General features: G+C 51.5%; 1 protein-coding gene across 7 annotated transcripts in view; it reads right to left on the bottom strand.

Annotated features, from left to right (window-relative positions):
• Window positions 1-3,903: 3,903 nt before the first annotated feature.
• IQSEC1 (IQ motif and Sec7 domain ArfGEF 1) overlaps window positions 3,904-24,629 on the bottom strand; it is a 223,956-nt gene continuing 203,230 nt past the window's right edge. For 4 of the 7 annotated variants that reach the window (XM_040994262.1, XM_040994258.1, XM_040994259.1 and 1 more), the window contains exons 6-13: window positions 24,235-24,401; window positions 20,594-20,733; window positions 20,034-20,063; window positions 18,621-18,746; window positions 17,475-17,574; window positions 15,762-15,923; window positions 14,916-15,092; window positions 8,237-9,557 (exon numbers count right to left, since the gene is read on the bottom strand). In XM_040994262.1, the coding sequence (XP_040850196.1) occupies window positions 8,938-9,557; window positions 14,916-15,092; window positions 15,762-15,923; window positions 17,475-17,574; window positions 18,621-18,746; window positions 20,034-20,063; window positions 20,594-20,733; window positions 24,235-24,401 (1,522 nt within the window). In that variant the 3' untranslated portion in view covers window positions 8,237-8,937. The other 3 variants (XM_040994257.1, XM_040994261.1, XM_040994263.1) reach the window with 3 other exon arrangements.

The raw sequence follows: 24,629 nt of genomic DNA on the forward strand, positions 1-24,629 counted from the left end.
AACTTACCTCTTCCATTTCTATTCATATGCCTCTAATCACATCAAATGGTATTGGCTAAAGTTGTAATACAAGGCTAAACAGATGTTTATCTGCATCGGTTTGTACAAAGCACATGAGACTAGGGGTTTCACCCAAAACATAAACATGTTCTTATACTCTGCAGGTGCCCGCAGGCTCAGAGCCTGGCCTCCTGCTTGCAAGATTGCCTGGCTACTGAATCCTCTTAGGGCATTTGTGTGTGTGTGTGTGTGTGTGAAGCAGTTTTTTTTTTTTTTGTGGGTGTTTTTGTTTATTTTGTTTCTATTTGTAAGGCAGAGTTTAGGAGAGGAGAAACACAAAGAGTGAGCTTTCACCTGCAGGTTCACTCCCCAAATGCTTGCAATGGCCAGAACTGAGATGACCAAAAGCCAGGAGCCCAAAGCTTCTTCCAGGTCTCCCTCATGGGTGCAGGGGCCCAAGGACTTGGATCATCTTTTGCTGCTTTCCCAGGCACATGAACAGGCTAGCTTTTTCACTCAGTCTACCGCTTCAAATGCTAATCTCCTCCAGAAACACCCTCATGGAAACACCCAAAAGTAAAGGTCTACTAAGCCTCCAGGTACACCTTATCTCAGTCACAAAAGGTGGCCAGCCTTCATGTAATGTCCTTAATCCACCCTTTTCTGTGCCTGTTATCATTTAGCACCAGCAGGTGTTAAGTTCTGCCTCTGACTGTGGCACCAATGAGCAAGCCTATGCTTCTTTTCTCTCATTTCTCTTCCATCTCAAACATTTTGTCTAAATGTCTATTTTATCAATTATCCCATCTTTTATCACTTGTGTTTCAGAACAAGTTCCGCCAATACATATATGCATCACTCACCTTTACTTCTCTTGCCAATGTAGCTCCAAAAATCCCTTGGGTGGTTTGTCCTCTCCTTTAATTCCCTAGAAAATATTCTAAAGATGATAGCCACCATAGTCTCGCAGGGTCAAGAGCAGCAAGGAGCTACTTTCCTATAAAACTGATACTGAAAGATAGCTTGACTGGATATAAAACCCTTGGTTCATGTTCACGGCTTTGAGATATTGTTCTATTTACATCTTGACTTACGTTAAAAATCTGATAATATGATTGCCTTTGCAAGAGTCTTGCTTTTCCTGCCTGGAAGTCTAGTATGTTTTTTCCTTATCATCAAACTCCAGGAACTTTACATGTACATACTTCTTGATGTCAATAATCTTAGGTTAGTTCTTTTCCCCAAGAACATAGTGTAAACTTTCAGGGCTTGGGTTGTTGTCTTTTTATAGAATTGCTTTATGTCTTTGTTCTGTTTTTGCTTTTCTCCTCGATGGACTCCATTTACATGCATAGACGCTGTTCTTTTTTACATCTACTACATCTATGTTTTCTCTGCTCCAGAATTTTCACTTTCTTGGATCCATCATTTCCTTTACACATAGTTTGTTTCCTTCATTTCAGTTCAACTCTCCTGTGGTTGCCTGAGGACACTGTGCCTCATTCTTCTATCTCTGGTTTGATGAGCTCCTGTGGTACATCTTATTTATCCTTGTTTATTCTGAGCTTCTGAATTTATGTGTCCTATTATTGCTTGCTTAATTAGTTGATGGAGGGCTGTTAAAATTCCTCTCTGCTTTCTAACCTGTTTGCATTTTTACCAAAACTTCCCTCATTTTTAAAAGCATCTTTGAACACACCTGCATATTCCTTGGATTTCTGTAGGCCAACAACCCTGTGTGGGAAAGGCACACCTCATCTTGGATCCTGTGAATACTTCTGGTGCTGCTGCAGTGACTGCAGTTCCTTAATCAAAGACTTCAGGTCTGTATGCTGATTCTTCCACAGTGGGACCTCAGGTGAATTGCTTCCTTTCTTTCCTCACCAGGCCTCCAAGGTAGAGAATCCCCCATTCTAAGTGCTATCCTCTTCCCAGAGCCACTGCCTTCTGCCTCATGGCCTCATCCTGCAGGCTGTAAGGCAGCCCTCACACACACACACCTCACACCCTTGCTCAGTGTTTCTCTCCGGCTCACCCTTCCCTGGACATGAACACTAGCTGTTGTCATCCGTGTTGCACCACAAGGACCACACCATGATCTCTCCTGGATCTATACTCTAGCAGAGGGTTCAACACCAACTCTGCAGGTCTCAGATGTTTATTTTCCCCTCACTTTTAACAGAAATTTGTAGCTTTTACTGGTTCCTGAATGTGGAGGAGACTGCCATGGAGGCCAGGAGCTTAGTTAGGGAGTTCTAAACCAGGTGAAAGGCAGATGGTAACCTCAAGTGGATGAGAAATCAAGTCTAAATGAATGGGTTTCAGAATACATAGGAGGCAGAAATCCAGGGGCAGGTACCAGAATAGGAATGATTAGCCAAAGAGAAGAGTCAAGAATACTACCAACTTTGGGGTTAAACAGTTCAGTGAGGAAGTCGTTTTTCAACATTCAGAATATAGGATGGGATCCAGTTTTTCTTGTGTATGATTATGAATTTGGTCAAGCCAGAGATAAAATGTGGAAGACAGAGCTATACAGAAGGGAGACTGAAACCAGAGGCTCCTTAGAGCCTGGCCCCCTAAGGAGCATGTACTAGATCTGTGGTGCAGGGTTATCCTGCAAAGGAGCCTGTAGGAAGGAAGCAATCCAAGAAGCTAAGGAAATTTCCAGAAGGAATGCACATTTTCAACAGCTGTTGAGATAAGGAAAACCAGGGCTCACCCAACCCTCTGAGGTGTGTAACACCAAACCACAATGGTTGGGGTGAGCATGACCCACTGTCTCATAGGGGGCCCTGGGTCAAGTGTTTCCCTATCTCAATGCCAAGCATAGCCAGGGGCTGAGCAAATAGGTTTCCATTGTTTTTGATGAGCATGACAATGACTTTCATACTCCAAAAATCAAACATTGGTTTTCATTGTGACCTGACCTCTCTACCTTCCATTCGTTAGTTAATTTGTGAATGCATTTTTAACAAACCTGTCCCTGTGTGTTATTGGACACAAACAAGCTAAGCAAATACAACCTTTGCCCACAGGCGCTAACACACTGGGGGTGGTGGCCAGTGTACAGAGAACCATGCCAGTGATGCACTGATCTGGGAACTCTATCCCCTCTAATAACTCATGGATGACAGCTTCAGTGCTCAGAAAACCAAAGGGTGAGTGAAGTATTCGAGGGAATCTTAGAAACTTGCTTCACTCTCCAAAAGAGACCCAAAGTGGTCTGGAAAAGGAACTGTGCCAAGCATATGTTTCCTGAAAGGGCCCATACCCTGATTTCAGTCTAGACGAACCAGAAGTGGCTTTCAAAGAAACAGGAAGACCAATCTGACATCTCTGAATCAGAACTTACCTGAGTAGGTAAGGTGAACCACTGTCAGTCCACTTCACAAAAATCCACCTTTTCTATCTTCCACAAACTAGACCTACCAGTTTCAACTCATTTTAGGACAGGCACGGAGGTATTCAAATGGAATTTGATCAGGAAAGGAGGAAGCTTTTCATGTTTATCATGTTTCCACAGGCTTCTTCCTTCCAGTTGAACTGGAATTCATCTTCCTGGCTTTTGCACATTATGTTAGCTGGTGTGGAATAAACCGAGCAGCTCTGACCCCCATGTAAGAATCCCCCTTTAAATAGGGATGGGACCCGGGACTCCCATTGGTGTTCCTACCTCACAGCAGCCACACATTCCCTCAAAGTCAATGAAACTCCAGAATTCACTGAACTGTAGAAATGACAAACAAATACCTTTGAAATCTGTCTGTTCCCAAGATGTGGGATGTCTCAGCAGCGTTCCCAAGATACAGCTGGTCCAACGTCTTCAGTCATAAGAAGTGGAAGATAACCTGTGTCTGGTCAACAGGAAAAGTTGTGTACTTTTTCAAAAAAGTCAGAACCTGAGAGTTTCAAAGGGTTTATTTGATTGCTCCACATGATCACAGTCATGGTTTTACAACAGTAGAGTCTCATTACTCACAAACAGAACGCAGAGAAAAACAAAAGCCCTCCTTGCCTCCCCACACTTACACAGTGGCTGTGGGCTTCTGGTGAGTGAGGGCTCCGAGTCTTTGGACAATCATGTTCCATATCCGATTCTAATTGTCTAAAGCACCTGGGAGGTGATTGGCAGTTCCCAAAAGGAGACACACACTGGCACAAGGTCAGTGGGACAGCGGGTAGAAGTTACAGAACTGTGCTTGCTATGTCCAGGTAGAGAAAACCCACCTCCCCCCAACCCCATACACCTGCCCCAAGTCACCATCCCACCTCACTCAGATTAGTTTTGTCATGTTGCCTTGATTCTTGTTGCTGTTATTGATCATACTCACAGAATCGCTCATTTTCCAGGCAGGCAGGGCGATGACATTTCACTAGGAAATCATTAAGATGCATGCGTAGCTATGTGGACATAGCCCCCTGCGGAAGGCCGAGGTGACACTCAGGGGGCATCTTTTCAGCTTATTTTCAAGAAAAAGTAAGAGGCCTCTGCTGCATGCAATGTATGATGGAAACATCACTCCCCACTGGATGACTGAAGACATTTTCAAGCACGGTGTGCATATCATATTAGGATGAACTTTATTTGACATTAAAGTACAATTCATTCATACACTTAAAAAAATACAAATACATGATTTCCTTGTTGTCCTAGGAAGATTTGTGTGATATTACCAGCTGCCTCCCCAAAGGGCCTCCATTCCTGTCAGCAGCTCTCCAGGTAACTGGGGTAGCTTGTGTGACCTGAGGGAGATCCCCAGGTGTCCTGACAGTGAGGAAGGCTGACACAAGACACCTGGGATACCCCACCTCCTTCTGCCTCCCCTCCCGGGCCCTGAAGCTATGGCTCAGTGACAGGTGGGCATCTACAGACACAGCCCCATGAACACAGCATGGGGTCACGAGCCTGTTAGAAGCTTGTGCTTCCCAAGCAAGATCTGGGCAGTGTGATTCCTGACTCGTGCAATCGACAATGCTCCCCCACCCCGGGAAACACTTGCCCTGATTCAGTCTGTAAAGCAACCCCCAGGAACCAGGAAGTGTCAAGCACTGGACTCCAGCACATCAAGTTAGAAACCTGGCAAGAGCTCCATGTGTGGAGAGAGCCCTGTCACTCGGTGGACCCTGATGCCTCCAGCACAGGCTAACGACGCACGCAGGACAGGGTCAGGGCTGGGAGTCCTGAATGGCACCCTTGGAGAGTCCCTCCTGAGGACTTACAGGTTGTACTTGGTATTGTTTTGCTTTCCCTGGTGACGCCCTTATGGATGTTACCCAGCAGCCCGTCTTTTCTGGAACAACCGTGAGTTTGCAGTTAAACTTGACCCTTGTCACAGAAGAGGGCGAGGAAAAGCAGACATGTTCAAGTAGGGCATTGCTCTCCTTCAGCAGTCTGCCTGCAGTGATGCTGTTATCTTTTGTAAATCAACAATACGCAGAGGGCCACTTCATGTGACCAGTGCAGATGGCATGCAGCATGATTCAACTCTTGCTTGCCAGAACGCCCTTTACACCGCAAGACACACAGTGCCGGGGGAGTCTGACCTTTAAGAACTGAACCAGAGAATGGAGTCAATGAACCCAGCCCGCCTGGATCGACTCACACAGCAGTGCTTGTCCTTCCTGTTTCTGAACAGATGCCAAGAAAAGAAACATCACACAGACGGGAGGACAAAGAGGGCAAGTTTAAGTCACACTTGTTGTTGAAGAGGCAGAACTCCAAGTCGCCACACTCGCTTTCTGTAGAGATGGATGAAGTGCTCAGGTTGCAGATTTTGCTGGTCCAGTGATGGCAAGGATGTGATGGTGGGGGGTTGTTGGGATGCGATGAGGGGGCTCACTGAAGACCCCAGTGGGCCAGCCAAGGTGACACAACCAGGACAGGCTCTCCTTTCTCCCTTCTTGCTGTCCACTGAACTCGGAGCCCTGGGACCCCACGGGATCAGGCGGTAGCTTCACCCTTTCTGAAAGGGCTCTCTGCCCGTGCAGGGGCCGTGGGGCAGTCCTCAGGTCCCACGCTTAGGAGCACAGCACTGGTGGCTGCAGAGGCTCAAAAGGCTGAAACTATAAAGCACGGCCCATGGGTGACTCAGGCACAGACCCGGACATGTGCAGCATCTGGCCCCGGGGGAGCGCACGGTGTCACCACAACACAGAAGCGACAAGAGCACAGCTGAGAGTCATGTGATGCCCTGGCAGCTCACCGGACCATGAGCAGGCAGCGGGGGCTTCGCCTGGCAAGGGCCGGGCTCTTGGCGGCCGGGGTCACGTGGGTGGCCACGGTGATGACAACGAGGGTTCTGCTAGCACATGGCTACATGGAATTACAATGATCACGGCTACCACTCAGAAAACAACACGGGGAACACACACACCACCCTGGGCTGCTACACACTAGCATCAGCCTTCAGGTTCCAGAGTGGTTCCTGGTGGAAGCACTCTCCGGGGCTTGTGCCTGCTGTGCTTGGAGGTGGCATGAGTAAGTTATGGTGCTGGAGGGGACGAGGATGAGGGTTGGTCACTTTCATGTGGGAGATGAATCCTTCTGCTGTGTATGGGTGCCCCTCTCAGAGGACTCTGAATGAGTGTGCATTAAATCATATGTATATAAAGGAAATATGGATCATGGAAATTCACAGTTATTGCAGCCATTAAAGTGTCTAAGAGTCTGCGGAACCAATATCCTAAGACAACCGGCTCTTAACTAGTTGTCCTGAGTTGCTACTGTAGAGTTTACTGTATTTTATCTACTTGCTTACCTGAAATAACAGAGCAGTTATAATACTGACTACTTATGATAGTATTCTGTTAATAAAATAAGGATTTATACAAAGCAATATCAGACTTTTTAAACAGTTAGATGCTATGTTACTTGGCACAGTTAGTAATAATGATCGTGTAAAGATTTCAGCCAGTCCTAGAGGGACTTCTCTTCTCTGTATGAAAATATGGAAGTATCTGAATTTGTTCCTAGCATTTAAGTTTTTGGTCTACTCTCACACATTCACCTAAGGTACTGTCTTTCTATCAGGTAAGTGGAGTTCCTGGTGAGGTCTCTATTGCTAACTTTGTGGACTGAAACGCTTGCCTTTCACACACAAACACTACCTATACAGTGTGTATATATATATATATTTATATATTTATATATATTTATATGTATTTATATATTTATATTATATAAAGTTTACTTACGTAGTCTCATCAACCATATCAGGTCTACTTAATTTTTTGCCCATTGTCAATAAAAGAGCATCAATGCAGCAAGTTTTGGGGATTTTGTTTTTTGTCTCTTTTTTTTTTTCTCTCATTTCTTCTTTTCCTAGGTTGGGTTTTCATATATGTGTACAATTGGGGGGAGGGCAGGGCAGAGAGCTGAGCTGGGTGGGCTGGGAGCCAGGTCAACACCTATTTGGCTGGTGGCACTGTTTCAAGGCTGATGGCTGTGTCTGAGGTGTACCCTCACACTGAGGTGAACGGACCCCAGGGTGCCAATGCTAAATTAAGTCAGGACTTCTATTCCATGAAACAAGAGCCCCGGGGGACCCCAGGGTCCCATTCTAGCTGGCAGGGGCAGAGGGAAGAGATGGAAACAAAAGCGCCCTGTGTTTGAGGCTTGCAGCCTCCAGACATGCCCCTGTACAGTGTGCGGCTATTTGGGGGAGTCTGGGTCCCCTGCCCAGGCTATCTACACAATTGTGCTGATGCCGCTGGGTTTGGCCTTGCTGCTGGTGGGGGGTGGTGGGGCAGGGGGCTGCCCGTGGTGGTGGCCAGTGTGCCCCACATGGGCTGAGGGCAGCGGTGGGTGGCCATGAGCATGAGCCCCATAGGGTGGATATCCGCCATGGGGGCCATGATGGTACTGGTGGGTGTGTTGGATGTGCTGGGGAGGGTGGTAGTGGTGGTGGTGGTGGTAGGGAGGTGGATTCTGCTGCATGTGGCAGTATTGGGTATGATGCCCATGCACCTGGGCCTGAGGCGGGCCCTCTGTGGGCCCTGGGTGATGGCCAGCAGAGGAGTGCGGAGGGTGGGGCAGGATTGGCGGGTGGGGGGGTGGCGGGGGTGGGGCTGAAGGTGGGTGGGCCTGGGGAGGGGGCTTCCCTCTCTTACTCCCAAATAAGGAGCCCAGGAGGGAGGATGAATGAGGCATAGGCTGGTGTGGGCGAGATGGACACTCTCGTGTTGATGTAGCTCTCCGGCGCATGTGAGGACTGCTAATGATGGAGCCCTAAAAAGGAAATTCATAGAAACCATAATTAAAAGATCTTAAAGCATGCATGTCAGAATGATTTTTTCTCTAATGCAAAAATGCACCCGCTGACTGCTAAGCCTTCGTTCAGCTCTCTGACCACAGGAGGAGGGCGGGGTGAGGCAGAATGCAGGCCCCACCTCCTGGCACGATACTATGCAGGATGGTTGGGGTGGGTGACTGGACCCTGACAAAAGTAGGGGTAGGGGAAGGATCGAAGAGCCCTCTTCTCTGTGCAAGGGCCCAAGCATCATGTGACTTCTCCTCTCATTCTGACGAACACACTGGACCTGGGTACCTGCCTGAGGCCTCACAATGCAAAGACTGCATGGGGTGTCTGTGAGCCATGTGTGGTGGGTGGGTACTACAGCTGTGCCCTAACCTCTCCTGGTAGCTCTTGGCTGGGCGAGGCCATCTGCTCCACCCGGGGAAATCCTGAAGGGTCTTGGCAGGAGGTGACAGGGACAGATGAAGCTCCAAAACTGTCCTTAAGGGATGTGGGCTGCCTAGGCACTTCACTGCAGCTGCCTACTGCAAACCAAACAAGAAAAAGGCAGGAAACAGAAACAGATCTGCAAGCTGAAGTTAAGATGTGGACAGCAGTACAGAGATGGTTGGAGGATGAGTGAGATCTCATGAGATCCACGCTGACATTTTCTTTCTCTCCAGACACTCCTCCCATGAGCTTAGCAATTCCATGGGGTCCTGACCGCAGACACACAGCAATGGAAACTCCAGAAAGGAAGCGATGGGGATGGTGGAGCATGGAAGTGAAGAGCTGGGCAAAAACATCCAACAGCAAAAGCGGCAGGTGAGTAGGCGGCAGTGGCCGGCACCTGGCCACTGAGCAGTAGTAGCCATGGCAGAGCCCCCGGTGGCTGCGGATGGTTATCCATGCTTGGGAACAAGGGATGGGGAGTAAGCAGAAAACTAAAACACAAAATCCAGAACCACCCTCCCCCACACTGTTGGGTCTGAAATAAGCAGTGGGAGGCACGGATGCTTCTAGGCTCAAGGAGAAGCTGGCATGCACAGGATCGGAGGCAAGCAGGGACAGGGGAGAGGGTGTGTCTGCGTCTCTGTGCAGTAGGGGAAGAAGCCAAAAATAAATAAATAAATAAATAAACAAAAACCCAAACAAACAAACAAAAAAACCAGAAAACAAAACAAAACAAAAACAAAGACAACAGATATAAACCAAGGATTGGGGGAGGAGACACAGGACAGCCAGCTGGACGGAGGTGCTTCCTACTTACTTCCACATTGCTCTCTAGCGATCCCGCACTGCTGCGACGCCCTCGCTTCCCTGCCCAGAACATGCAATACCAGAGGTTAGACACGGGACGCCAGGCCTGGGGCACTGCCTGCCTGTCTGGTGCTGCCACCGCCTCGGAGCCTGCACAGCTGCCCAGAGCAAGCACAAGAACCAGGACCCACCTGCCCGTGGGCATCAGATATGGGGGCAGAGGAGGGGCTCAGTAGGGAAGCTGGCACAAGCATGCTAGCCAGGTTTCTTTTTCCAAATAGTTTTTTTAAAAAATGCAAAAGAAAAAAAAGGGAAAAAGAAAATTTTAAATTAGCCCAAATCTGACAACCTTCCTCTTGGATCAGCAGTCCATGGGGAGGGGCCTTGGGCTGTGGCTTGGGCACCCAATGCACCCAGTCTCTCCTCCCCCAACTCGGCCTGCAGGCTGAGCTCAGCTGTCTGCTGACAGGGGAGTGGGAGAGGGCAGCAGCAGCAGCAATAGCGACAGTGTGAGCCATCCTCTCCAGTCCGGACTGCCCGTGGAGTCCATATATATGTATATATAAACGCACACACACACATATACATATATTCCTCTCCCCTTCGATGCAGAGCAGGGATCAACAGTTAAGAGAAGTTAAGGAAGTATCCCTCGTCCTTTTGGGTGCTTCTGGGGGCGGAGTTTTGGTTTGTGCAGTGGCCTGTGGCCAGGGGCTGATGCAAGCCTTTACCCTCAGCCTTGGGGCCCAGAACCACAACTCCTCCTCTGCCGGCACTACTCCCTAAGATGCCACACAGCCCTCCCAAAGCATCAGGGCTCAACCATCGCCTTTACCATGTTCTGGTCTCTGGCACATAACAGGCATGCAGCGTGAGCTGGCAGAGTCAAAGGAAGGCTGAGTCCTTCTCTTGGCTTGGGGTACAAAGAACTCCCCCACCCCACCCCAGCCTCCCTTGGGAGACCTTCTCCATGGATTCTGCAGGACATCATGCCTAGTGCACAATGGGTGTCCAGCCTCAGCAGCAGCTCTGGGATAGCAATGGAAATGGGGCAGAGGGCCTCCCCACTATACTCTGTATGAACTTCCATTGCACAGCACCACCTGAGTCCAGCACCAGGCTAGGCTCATTGGTGGTGCTTTGTCACAAAAGACAGAAGCTGTAACTGGAAAATGAACCCCATTTTCAATAGGTAAGGTTCACACCCAAGCCTGCCTATTCACCTCTGAGGCTGGACAGCACGGCCACACTGCCGTCTGGGCTGAGCTGCAGCCAAGGTCAGGTTAGGTGGCACAGCCTGGAAGATGAATGCAGTCGCTCCGTCTGCTCAGCTGGCTCCCTTCAAAGCCACACCAAGGGGAGCTGCAAGTATTGAGAGAAGGACACGTCTTTGGGCCTCACCATGGTTATGCCAGTGTGCTGCCCATGCCCAGAATATGACTGAGTTCTGGGTATGGGCACACAGACTCAGGGGATGCCTGTTCCCTTTGTTTTGTCTGCTGACCCCCACTCTCTAGTTCCAGGTAGAAGCCGTACCAAGTCCTGCTGGAGCCTGGCCTATGTGAAGTGGCCCTCAGAACCTGCTCTTGGGATGGGGCTGCTCTGCAACTCAGGGGCAAGAGCACAAGGGAAACCTTGACTTTTGTCAGAAGAAACAGGTCACATTTCCTTACTTGTCTGTGGACACAAGCAGAGAGGCAGGTCTTCTCCCCAATGCAGGGGGCCAAGGACACACAGCAGAGAGTGTCCAGTCTCCCAAGAGGAGACTCCTGAGCACAGACATGCCCTTCTTCCACACGTCACTTCAGCTTCCCCATTTGTGAAATCCATGTCTCCTGCCCCAACCCCTTCGGGGGCTGTAAGCATCAAGCACTCGGATGTTGTGAAGTCACACGGGAATGCTGAGCACAGGGGTCTGCTGCCTCTGATTCTTCTCTACAGCCCCCTTGAGGCTGATGGACAAGGAACAGCAGGGCAGCAGCCACTCCGCTGGCATCCTGCAGCCCCTTCCAGCTGGCTTGCTTCTTGGATGGGATGGGAGCTGGGCTTGGAAAGCTGGGGGTGTCCTGAACTGAAGCTAAAGACAGACTCTCACTCTTCTTCCTGCCCAGGTGAGCTGACATAGACCTTGTATGGGGCTATCTTGAGTGACGTGCAGTGTCTCAGGACCCATCTCTTCAACTTCCCAGCTTAGCCAGGATGTGGGGGACCCTAGGGACACTCTCCACACTCAACTCCCAGTGTTCTGTTCTAAATGTACACCCACAGCACGGTCACCTGGGTGACCTGTCCACGGCAGACCTGTGCCAGATGTTCCCTACATCCTCGCAGATGGCCTCCAGTCCTTGCTCAAACATGTGTGCCAATGGGAGCAAGGCAGACTTGTGTACACATAGGCATACATAGCCTGTCCTATCCTACCCCACACTTGGTGCTATTTGCAGCCACCCTCCCATCTCAGCTTTGGTCCTGCAAGTGAGCCCACTACAGAACCATCCCTCGTGGAGTCAGATCCAGGCCCACAGGACTCCCCACATGGTTCTTAGCCTCAGCTGCTGCCTCTGTGGTAGGCTGGGATATGGATAGGGCCTTCTTCGCCACCCAGGGTCAAAGCTCTGGAGCCCTCAACAGTGCTGGGGGCCAGCCAGGTGACCTTGCTCCATGACAATGGCCATGATGGTATAGATGACAGTGCACACCTGCCCAGCACTAACTATGCCCAAAGTGGCTCTAAACATTGCACAGGCAGACAGACCAGACATTGACTGTGGCCCAGCACTGACAGAGTAGCAAGTGAGTAGATACATGAGCTCAGGCCATCTGACTCTAGAATGAGTGGGCTGTGTCAGAGCCCTGCTGGACTTGGTGTCAAGGGTTGGTGGGACCAGGTGATGGGAAGCACCACTCCCTAGGCTGCCTCTTTCACTACCAGGAGCACCTGTCATCTCCACCAATGCTCCTGGAAGGGGGTACTCTGGTAGTGCAGGTGACAGGCACCTCCTAGAACAGGTCTTAGGACCTGGGAGACATCCTCTCCTCAGGTACTCACTAGTAGGCAGTTTAGCTGCGGAGTCCTCAGGAGTATCCACCACAATGTGCCCTGTCCGGCAGGTACCAAGCCCTGTTGTCCCTATTTCCTTAGCCTTGATCTTGAGTATGCAGGGTCCTCATGCTGCTGGATAAGCACAGGTTGGGGAGTCGCAGCTGGGGCTGCAGCTCAGGCCATTCCTTCTGTCTCTTAGAACGTCAGCGGCTCCTGGGGCATTTGCAGATGGGCTATCAAACCATGGCCACATTTCACTTCCCAGGTTCATGTTGGGCAGAGGCCATGTCCAAGGCAGATCAGCTCCTGGATGGACTTGGAATTGCCAATCAGTGGCAGCTTTTTCCTGTTGTTAACTGCTCCAGAGGGCTTTGTTCTTCTCAGCGGGCTTACCCTGTCACCATCTCAGACACAATGCTGTGAGGGCCATAGTGAGTACAGCCAGCTCATGCTAGCTCTGGGAAGCTTGCAGCCATGGCCCAGTCCACAGCAGGTAGCCAGCCCTTGCCTGTCTTTGCCTGGAGGTGACAAGTAGCTCCTCACCTGAGCTGACATGACAATGGCAGCTGCCTGACTCAAACACCCACCTCACCTCATCCTCAACTTTCCTGGGTTCAGGGAGCATTGTAAGATCTGTTTGAGGGTTTCTTTCTTTATTGTAAGTGTAAAGAAAATCCAAATCCTGGAGTCCTCAACTGAGAATTCACAAATACAGTGCCAAGAGTGAACACAAATACTAATTGACATTCCTCACATGGATGCAGGCCTGGATAACTGGTTCTATTTGGTCCCCGGGCCTGGGACAATAGACAGGCACAGCCCTGACCAATGGACAATGGACCACATGAGTCTCCGCTGTGACAAAGTCACTGCCACCTAGGAAAGATGGGATGGGAAGGGCACACTGGACCCTTGGGGCCCCTAGAGGCTTAGGAAAGAAAGAGGACAGAGACTGCCACACTGCACAAATTCAAGAGTTTCTGGGCCCACAGCCTGCGGGGAGTCCAAAACTGAACTGATTAGGCCACCAGAACACCAGTACTTTCCAGCCAAAGATGATTTTGCGCCCCCCAAGGACCTGTGGTGATTTCTGGGGATATCCGTGATTGTCACAAGGTGTGACTGGCAACTGGTTGTCAGGGCCTGGGATGCTGCTCAACATCCTGCAGGGCCCAGCACAGTCCCGTGGCCAGGCGCGGCACAGCCCAAATGGTCAGCAGTGCTCAGCCCGAGAAGCCCCAGCTTCCACCCTCCGGCTGGCAATGATCTGATCGTCACAATGGAAAAAACCAAAATCATGACAAAACAAAAGGAAAAAAGAACTCCAACTGAAGGGGGGGGGAAGGATAAAACATTTCTGAGGAATGAATAAGCTGAAGTGAAGCAGTGTTGCTGGCAGAGCAGGAGTAGGGGTAAGGTCCTGGGTAGGCTTTCTTAGGAAACTCAGACCTGGCCCACAGACTGGTACCAGACATGGGTGAGCAATCCCCTAGGAAGAGAGGGTGCCGGTCTCAGCATCCAAGGGTCTCCTCAAAAAACAAGGGTTGCACAGGCTCCTGGCCTGCTCTGGTAGCACTTGGGAAGAAGATGACTGGCTACAGACTTGCAGCTTCTGGGCAGCTGCTGGGCACCCTCCCTCAACTCACAGCTCCTTCAGAGACTTGGGCAGGTGACCCACCAGGGGTGCTCCCTACTGCTCAAAGGCATCTCTCCCCCTCCAGAAATCTGTGCAGTTTGCAGGGTGCTCTTGCTTGGGGGATCAAGTGGCTGGCAGCAAATTAAACACACACAGAAACAAAACAACAACAACAATCACAATTTCTACCAGGCCTTTTCCCCTAGACACCCCAGAGCCAGCCAGGGCCACTGTGGCCACCTCCATGGGCTGCAGGGAGGCCCAGGACTCCCAGGGAAGGAGACCCTGCAGGAAAAGCAAGCCTAGGAGTGGCAGGAAATGGGGATCTGCAGGCACCTCAGAAGGCATCACTCACTCTCACTCAGCATAAAACACAGGAACGCGCAGCACAGAGAACACGGGACACACCGTCTGGCTTGCTCCGAGTCAGAGCCATTTTCAGAAAACAAACACATGAATAAACAAAACCCCTGGAAGAAGGGAAAAGTGGGGGAACTTCCCTAGCCGCTCCACACAGGCTGCCTCTCCTTTGGAAGACAACTGGTCCTGATTCCCTCTATCTTTTGGGGACACCCTTTCTGTGTAGCCAGACACTGCTCTGGCTTAGAAGGTCCCAGGAACCCCAACAGCGCTCTGTCCACACCCTGCCACCCATAGCCACTACTGCTGCAGGACCCTCGTGGCTGACGAAGCACGCCCTGTTTGCATAAGGCTGGGAAGGTCTCGGCTGAGCTCTTACCCGCTTCGGAGAGGTCCCTTAGAGAGCTGCTGAGAGCACTGCGTTTGAGGCCTTCCCCGCTTGCGTAGCTGTCGTCCAAGCAGGCCCGGCTCAGTGTCCCGTTGCCGGACTCCTTTTTGAGGCTGGAGCACTGGGACATGCTGGGCCGTACGACGCCCTTCTGCTTCTCAAGCTCCGCTGGAACAGAGAGGGCGAGCAGTCTGGTGAGAGAAGCACAGAGTATGGCAGGTGGCCTAGGGGCAGGGGCTGGTGGGGAGGCATGGATTGTAACGAGCCTTGGGCTGGAGTTGGTACTATCCTGGAGGACCAGCAGAGAAGAAGGGTGGTCTCTGGGAAAGACAGGATTGTGATGTCTATGCTGGAAGGAAGAGAAAAGCAAGGAGACTGTAGAGCAGGAGCTGCCTGTAATTTGCAGCAGAGAAAACTGCAGGCTCAGGAACTAACGAGGAAGTAAAGACTTGGGCTTGTCCATAGACAAGGCACAAGTGGGGACACCCATGTACCTCAGTGGGGTAAGACCTGGAGCTGGAGGATGGCCCTACTTGGGGCCAAATGCAAGGATGACTAAGCAACAACCATGCTGAAGTACACAGAACTCAGCTCCAGAACTTGCAGGTCCTGTCCACAAGGTGGCCGGCAAGGGAGGGGCCACTCCCAGGTCATTTAAACAGGGTCTGACCGGCAGGCCAGGGCCTTGGCTTGGGCATAGGGCATCTTGTCTCTGTGGGTCCAGCAGGGGTGTTGGCATCATCAGCCACGGCCCACTATTGCAGCCCTGAGCTATGATGGCAGGTGCTCAGTCTGGCAGCTGCTAAGTGATCCGGGACCAGCAGGCAGGGAACTTACACTCTATCCTGTGCTTCTCCATCTCCTGCACTTCTGCAATGGACTCCCGAAGGTCATCGGTGAATTTCTTCCTGTCTTGAGGATTGGGAGCGTTGAAGTTTATCAACACTTTGATGTCAGCTCCAGGGACAGCCGATGTGAGCCGGATGCCATTGGGGTAGTCTACAAAGGGGAAGGACAGGCAAAGAGCAAGCAGTGTAGGTAGACCTCGGCAATCCCCTCAGATCAAAGGAAATAAGCCAAAGGCCGTCTGGGTCAGCAGGCTCTCAGTAGCGACTGAGAACAACCACAAAATGCTCTACTTGTCCCAGAGGTCTGTGTTGTTGCTCAGCTCAGTTTGAAGATAATGGACGGCAGGTCCTTTCCTTCAAGGCTCTGGGTCACACTGCCAGGGGCTGAGTCTCATAGGGGGATGGACATGGCATCCTGAGCTTGTCAGGGGCCAGGGGCAGATCTCATGCAGTCACCTTGTACCTTTCTAGGCAACAGAATGAGTGTTGTTCTTTTCCAAATTGTCTCTATCTGTTCCCTTCCTTTGGGTACCCTTGGGCACCCCATATGGAAGCTCACCTCATGCCACCCCCAAGCCTGTGGGATCTTTGGGGCTTGACTTCCAGGCAGTGTGGCTCTTTGCAGTGGCAGTCACCTGGCTAAGTAACAGACACTGCAAGTAGGAAGGTTCTTGACCAAAACAACAACTTGAACTTTTCAGGGCCAGGAGGGCCAGCTGGGCTGAAATGTACACACCAATGTTGCCACATGGGACATCAAGGTGAGGCAGGACCCCAGCATGGGGTTTGCTGAAGGCATGTATCAGGGTTCCTCATAGCAGAGGGGGAGGAAGTGTGAGTGTTCCTGTCTGTTCCTGGGTCTCTCTGTAGACAGAGAAGTGGGAACTAACCCCAAATCTAGGCCTTCCAGCTCATGTGCTTGAATGGTTCAGCTGCAGGTTCCTGACACCTTCAACCTACAGGTCAAAGACAGATCAGACCCAGGGTGATGGCCTGTCCTGAAAGGATAAATGGATCTACTCTAGAACCTTCCCTGTCCCTATCCCAGGAGGGCTGGCTCTGTGTGTAGCTTTCGGGGCCTCCAACAGGAAAGGGAGAAAGGAGATAGGAAAAGAGAAGGAGCAAGGTCAAAAGAAGAGGCACGTGGGGTATCACAGCCAGCAGCCAGCACCCCCACAAAGCCCCAGGGCCCAGTCACAGCCAACAGGTCCTAGAACCCCGAGGAGGGCCCCAGGAACACTCATGGAGCAAACCTTACTAAGCACTCAAGGTGAGCCAGAAACATTTCTAGGGTTTTACGTGGGAAAACCTTTTTGTTTATTCTGTGAGGTAGGTGTTACTGTCACCCTCCCTGTAACACCCCCATCTCTCCTTTGCAGCCCAACAAGCAGAGGCCAGAGGGGCTGAGAAACCAAGCCACACGGCAGCAGCAAAGTGCTGGGGCCAGGACTGAGACCCAGTCTCAGCTCTGGCTGTCTTCTCCATCACCCACGGCGACTTTGACCTGGGTTTCCAGTCACCTACACTAAGTACTTAATGTTTTTCTACCAACCTTTAACTTCCATAATTCATTTGTTTTAAATGTACAAATCTGATCAGTTGCTGGAAGCAGCAGTGAAAGAAAATCCAATGTGCATGTAGATAATGGAGAAGTCACTGGGGGTTCTGTCCTGGGGCAATCAGGAGGCCATCGCACACTCACACTGGTTTTCGAAGAGCAGGACCTGCATGCCATACAGGGAGAAGGACTGCCGGAAGCTGTATGTCACCGAGTTCTTCTTCTTCTGGAAGATCTTGGTGACCTAGGGGTAGCCAGACGCAGCTGAGTAGAGAGGTCAGAGGCCCAGGACAGGAAGAATATGGGACCTTTCATGCCATGACCTGGACACTGGTTCCCGTCCCTATGAGTCCCCAAAGCCAGCTTGATTGGAGACAAAGCCCCCACAGCCCGGCAGACAGGTGGCAGGTGCCTTCCCACAGTTGGCTGAGATATTTACACCAGGGCTCAGCCCCTGGACGACACAAAGGGGAGACAGGGCTGGGCAATGCTGATCTCAGAAAGAGACCACAGCTCTATGCCTCAGCACCACCTGAGTGTGACACCATGTCTGGTCCATGTCCTCTGATGATCCCCACACTCCCAGCAGGCCCCATCTCAGCCCTCGGCTGCTGGTCTGGTCTGCAGCTAACAGGAACTTCCCAGCTTGGCAGCCAGAAAGGGGCTCCCCTCTTTCTTGTGTCTACTACATGTCAGACACCAGATGGAACCTATGTCCAAGATTCTTGGTGCCACTGTAATTCTCAGTCATCTTTCAGGGGAGCAAGCTGAGGCTCCAAGGCCTAAAGGGGCTGAGTCTAAAGTCCAGGGCTCTCAGTAAAGGATGGGAACCTCCACGTCTGAGTCAGCCTCCTTGGTCAGAGAGAAGCAGATGTTCCCACTTTGATCCAAACCCAATGGGAACAGGGACCTAAGTAAGAGCCTGTGGCATGTAGGAGGTCAGAGTGTCCAGGGTAAGTTTGCTGGCTCCTGGCAATGGCCACTTTCACCTTCACTCAGCATCCTTGGATAAGAGATGCTATCTTTGGATAAGAACTTGCCTGCCCTTGGGGTCCCCCTTCAGCCTATCTGTGTCCTGGAGGATGGGTTTAGCAGCAATGAGGAGGACAGCTGATGCTGCTGGAGCCTCCGGAAATGGCTGGAGCTGAAGCCCACAGCCCGCTCTGGACTCTCACCCATGCATGAGGGCATTCGTTTGAGTTCCCCTCCCCCAATCCCCACCAAGCATGTGCCCGTGTCCCCACATGCAGACATATGGCTAGACAGACACTGAGGTGATGAGTCACATACCACCAAGAGGTCATTAAACAGGAAGATCTCTCGTTGGTGCAGCCCAAGTTTCTGCGGCTTATTTGGATCCGGGACCTCGAAGAGCCGGCAGTAGCAGACCAGTCGACGGTGGGGCAGAGAAAGCACCTGCAGGGGACAGCCGGTCCAGCACTGCTACAACCACTCCCCTGCAGACTCTAGGGGCCATGTCTGAGAAGGCCAGCCCCTCCCTCAGCTGAACTTCACATTCAGAAACATCCTTTTCTGCACACTGGGCAGGGCAGGCCTCCTGCTCTATCCTCAGGAGCCATGTGAAACTCCTGCAGGACACGAGGAGGTGGCCTTCCCTCTGCTGAGGCCTCCCTCTGGACTCCTTCCCACAGCAGCTCACCTGAGCATCTGTTTATGAGCATCTGTTTACTCTCTCTCAATGTGTCCATCACACACACACACACAAGCCCCGAGTGCCTGCCAGCCCTTCTCAGTGTCTGCTACAGACATGCAGAGGCCTGGGGTGACTTACCCTCAATCCCAACCTCTAAAAGGTGCAGAGCCAGGATCTGATTCCTGGTCACAGGATTATTCCCGCTCTCCCATGCTGTCTGAGACCCTGAGTCAGCAGCTAACACTCTGCACACTGGCCCTCACATGCAGCTATAGCTCCACATAAGCGCACTCCCCAACCCACTGAAGCCCAAGCAATCCTCACGGCCCTAACTGCCCTGGCCCATGAAGAAGATGCATGTGTTCACGAAGACACAGGCTACAGTACTCTGAGCACACAGTCAAGAGGAGGATGCAGTGCACTGAGGGGAAGAAAGGCAAGACCCAGCCTGGAGTGTTCAGGGAGTTCAAGTACAGGTTGCAGGAGGATGGTGGGACCATGGGCCTGGAGGGACTGGCTGTGGCATTGGAAGGTGGATGTGGGCAGCAGTGAGGCCGCTGGGTGAAGGATGAACAGATATACTACATGATGGCCAGCTGTGTGTGTTTATAGAGGGAGTGTGTGTGTGTGTGTGTGTAGTCAGGGACATATGGGCAAAGCAAAGGTAGCAGCAGTAGTGTGCAGGGAGCTGGGAGAGCCCTGCACTGGATGGGAGGGCCAACAAGCAGCTGTGAGATGCAGCTTAGGGCCAGGTGGAGAGCAGCCATAAGGCACAGAGCAGGTGGGGCAGGAAAGGCCCTTAAAGGCTACAGTAAGGTCTCCTGCAGCCAGTTTCTGAGCTCTGGGACATGAGAGCAGAAATCCGTACTGACTGGCTGACAGCACAGGCCTCCTGGGTGGTGGAGGGCTCAGGGCCTAGAGGTGTGAGGTGCAGTCACTATGAAATCCCTGCACATCCCACTGGAAATGAACTCAAGCAGTCGAGGGCCAGCAGAGTCCCTGGGGTGGGCAGGGTAAAAGCCAGAAAGGAAAAGCAGAGCAATACTCACACAACCTAGCCCATGATGCAGGGATCCAATCTAGGGGGAAACAGCAAACAAAAAGGGAATTAATACTTCAGAGCCTGAGGGAGTTCAGGGCTGAGGCTCAAGTCAGGAAGCAGTCAATGGCCCATTCCTCCCCTGCAGGGTCCCTGTCCCTCAGCTCTGGCCAGCCAGGATGGTGAATCCCCCATTTGGCTGGCAGCATCTGTGGAGAGGCCTTCGCACAACCTCTTGCCCCATCAGAGGATTCTGGGATCACTAAGGAAAGCTGGTCAGAACCCTGGGCCAAGCTGAATCACACATGACCCTGTCCAGCCTTGAAATATCAAGTTCTCTTCAAATATGACCTGAAGCAAATGACTGTGATTTCCAATGATAACAACAGCCACTAAGAAAAACTACAGCTTTGAAATCATTGAGCAGTCCTGCTTAGAAAGGACTGGGTTCCAAACAGCATCAGGGCCTCTGGGTGAGCTGGCAGAACTGGCCTAGGGCCACACTACGGGAGTGGAATAAGAATTCCTGGCAGGTAGGACCCCTTGGAGATGCTGGGGTCTCTGACGTACCGGCTTCTTCCCCACAATGAGCTTCTCCACCTTCTGCACCTGGGACACATGGTCCTCATTGGTCTTCAGTTCCCGCTTGCGGATCCGTTCGTAGATCCCAATCAGCATCTCCCGGGGAATGTCCTCACCATCGTCCACGCCTGGACAAGGGACAGTAAGTGGAGTCTGGGCAGCAGAAACTCAGTGTGGCCCTGGGCCCCAGGCTGGTCCCAGCTTTTACAGTTTCTAATCCAAATGAGAATAGCAAATCTCTCACAGTTCCCACCAAAAACGGGATTCCCTAGATGGCTGGCTGCAACAGTCAGCACTGGGTCATGCTGTGGCTGCAGTCATGGGACATTTTCAGTACCTTACGATGTTCTTCTAAGTCCTCCTGACTTGGGATAAGCAGGGAGCTAGCTACTGAACAAAGACGCTAAGAGGCTGCCAGCCTTCTCCTTGCTGTACCCCTGTACCACTGAAACTCCACCCCTTCCTTGCTGATTCAACACACCCACTCCCTCACCACGTACCTAGGATGCATGCATGCTTGATGAATGTATGTTTGCTGAGTTCCATGTGGAGATGCCATGAAACCTTCCCAGAGATCACCCAATACAATGAACCTTGCCAAAACACCATCTCATTTAAGATTAGTTATGGAGCCAAGGACTACTCAGGGAACTCAGTCAGGGACTACTTCCTGGTTTTTGTCTTTCCTACAGGTTTTCTTACAGTAGTTTTTGGTTCAGAGCAAAATTAAGCCAGAGGTACAGAAATTTCCCACATACCCTGCCCTCCCCCTAACATGCAGCCTGGCCCAGCAGGGAGGCCCATGTGTTATAAGGGATGAGCCTGCACCATCAGGTGCTGCCTGTTCATTGTGGCTCCCACTGGGTGCCCTGGGTTCTATGGGTTTGGGCAGATGCACAGCACCATGTATACACCACCATTGCCTGTTCACCTCTCCTTTCCCCTCTCAACCTTGCCAGCCACCGTGACATTCCCTGGTGTCCAGGTGTCAGTCTTGCTGTCCAGCCCCCGTCACTTGGTGATATTTGCACTTGGGTTTCTTCCGTGTCTTTCTGTGGCTGCAGAGCTCATTCCTCTCGAGTACCGGAGTTATGACTGCATTACCTGGATGGACTGCATTTCACAGACTGCTCACCTGCTATGGGCTAGCTGTACTTGGGGTCCTGCCAACCATGAATACAGCTGCTATGAACATCCAAGTATAGGGCCCAGTGCGGTGGCCTAGCTAAAAAGTCCTTGCCTTGAACGCACCATATGGGCACTGGTTCTAATCCTGGCAGCCCCTCTTCCCATCCAGCTCCCTGCTTGTGACTTGGGAAAGCAGTCGAGGACGGCCCAAAGCCTTGGGACCCTGCCTCCGCGTGGGAGACCCAGAAGAGTATCCAGGCTTCTGGCTTCGGATTGGCTCAGCACCGGCCGCTGCAGTCCCTTGTGGAGTGAATCATCAGACGGAAGATCTTCCACTCTGTCTCTCTTCCTCAATCTATATATGTGACTTTGTAATAAAAATAAATCTTAAAAAAATCCAAGTACAGTTCTGGTATGGACTGACTGTATATTCAGCGTCTTTGAGTATCAAGTTTTCACACTCTATAACAGCCATTCAAAAGCCAACTGAAACAAACTGGAAATAAAGTTGATGGTGAGGGAACTTCCCTACAGGTGCCTCAGTCACCCTTTACTTCCCCTGATGCCCCCAGGGCCCTTGTGCTGCCGCTCTCCCTGGGCAAATTGATTCACAGAAAATGTGTGTCAGAGGGTATGTGTGGAAAGAGCAAGTTGGACTCGGGCTCAGTACAGAAGGCCAGCCTGACTTGGGGAACCCGGTGTCCTGCGCAGCACTGCCACTCACTTGCAGTGTGACCCTCTCTGAAGACACAGGAACATGGGACAGAACACAGCCCAGGTGTGAGATAAGGCACCAGAGGCTCACTCCCTGGGATCAGGGGCATTCAGCTTTGGCTCTGGAAGTGGTGCCAACACCTCACCGCTGGGCAGTGGTAAGAGCGTTTGTAAGACAGAGACAAACCTGAGAAATGCCCTGAGTTGCTGACTGGCCAACTGACCAAGCCAGACCCTAATTCCTCTGGGCAAATCCCTGCTGTCCCTTCCAGGTGTTCCACATCAGAGGAGCCTCAGAGGATGTCAGAGAGGATCCCAAATCATTAACCAACCAACCAACCCACAGGTTGCACTGTTGGCTTAAACTGCATGTGGGGCCATGTGGGATCCTGTGAAACCTAGAATCAGGCTAGGTCCAAAGAGGAGAAGAGGGAGGAGAGGCCCAGGGATGCATGGCAAGGAGGCAGATGGTCGACCTCGGAGTGCACCCCTACACACGTCATGGGGCTATGGCAGCCCTAAGCCGTGATCAGCCACCAATGAGCTCTCAGATACTTGGTGTCACAGGACTTACAGGCTTAACTGACTAGAGCCCTCAACACCCCTCTGACCTAAAAGAGAGCCACATGTGGTGAGTGCTCGAGACCACACCTCAACTGGCTCACTGCCCTTCCCGCCTCTGACTGGAACTGCCTGGGTGTTCATTGCTAACCTCAGCCAATTTCGGGAGCCATCTTGCTCTCTGGAGAAATACCAGCTCCCCAGCTGTTCTGTAACAACGGCACCTGCCACCAGAGGGCAGTCAAGGATGCCGAAATTACCTGGAGAGAAGCAGGGGTTACTACTTCCCGGGGCAATCTCCCTGTTCAAGGAAAAAGGAAAGAACTAGTTTCATAAAAATCCGGAGCAAAAGTGGACAACTTAAATGGCTCAGCAAAATTATAAAGTTAGACTTGTATCAAGACAGCTTTTCTTTAAGCTTTTTTTTTTTAGTTGTTTTTGTTTGGAAAGCACAGAAATAAAGGGACAGGCAGAAAGTTGGAGATCCTCCATCCACTAGTTCATTGCTCAAATGCCAGCAACACCCAGGGTTGGGCCAGGCTGAAACCAGGATCCAACCCTGACTCTAGGTCTTCCATGCGGATGGCAGGGACCTCAGTGCTTACATTTGAGCAGGTGGAATCAGAAGCTAACTCAAATGTGGGGTGCAGACACCCCAAGCAAAGAGGCCTTGTCATCACTGACCCCTCTCAGATCAGCAGTGCTTTCCACAGACAGGGAGCTGCCCGAGCCACCACATCTGCAGCCAGGTGCCACCCCCTCTACCACTCAAGGTACCGTGTCCTTCTCCCTGGGTTTATTTTTACGGTCATCTCCTACATGTAAAAAATGCTCATGGTTTTCCATTTACAGTGAAGAAATAAAGTTCCCCTTTTACATATGTACGTTTAGATGAAAAGCAAAAAAGGAGTGGAGAACCCCCAGTTTCATCCTTCACAAATAAGCTGCAAGTATCACCTCCCCCAGAAGTCGGGTCTCCCAACACCCCTGAGACTGAGGCACGAGTCGTCCAGCCTGGGCACCGTGCGCTCCCTAGGACAGCACTCGGCATCCCCCCTGGTACGTGCAATGTGCTCCCCAAAGGCCCTGCATGCTGACACCAGGCACCACCTGGTGCTCCACATATTTCTGGGTCACCTGTCCTCCCCCCAGCCAGGGGGGGGGTGTGGGGGTTAGTATACGGGACGGCTGCATCTCTGAGCCAGGGCACCTCAGGGACAGCTCACCTCGGAGGTTCTTGACGAAGTCCTCCAGCTTCATCTTCCGCTCAGGCTTGACGTTGGGGCTGTACATGTCTGTGTTGAGCAGGATGATGGCGAAGGCCAAGATGAAAATGGTGTCTGGGTTCCGGAACTGCCTCACCACACCAGGGTTGCAAATGCAGTACCGCTGGCTGAAGCAGAGACGGAGGGCAGGGTCAGGGACCTGGGTGAGGGAAGGAAGTCTACCCCTCAACCCTTGGCATACAGAGACATCAACTGTCTGGCAGAGAATCAGCCCTGACAACCCAGTAGCCCTCCTAGCTTTACTGGTGATCCCTCAGTGGGGCACATGGCAGCCTGGGCAGAGGGCTACATTTGCCAGCTCCCCAAGATGTAGGAACAACCATAGTACTAAGTAC

The sequence above is a fragment of the Ochotona curzoniae genome, unplaced genomic scaffold, assembly GCF_017591425.1.
Source record: "Ochotona curzoniae isolate NIBS_2020 unplaced genomic scaffold, NIBS_Ocur_1.0 contig_908, whole genome shotgun sequence".
NCBI lineage: Eukaryota > Metazoa > Chordata > Mammalia > Lagomorpha > Ochotonidae > Ochotona > Ochotona curzoniae.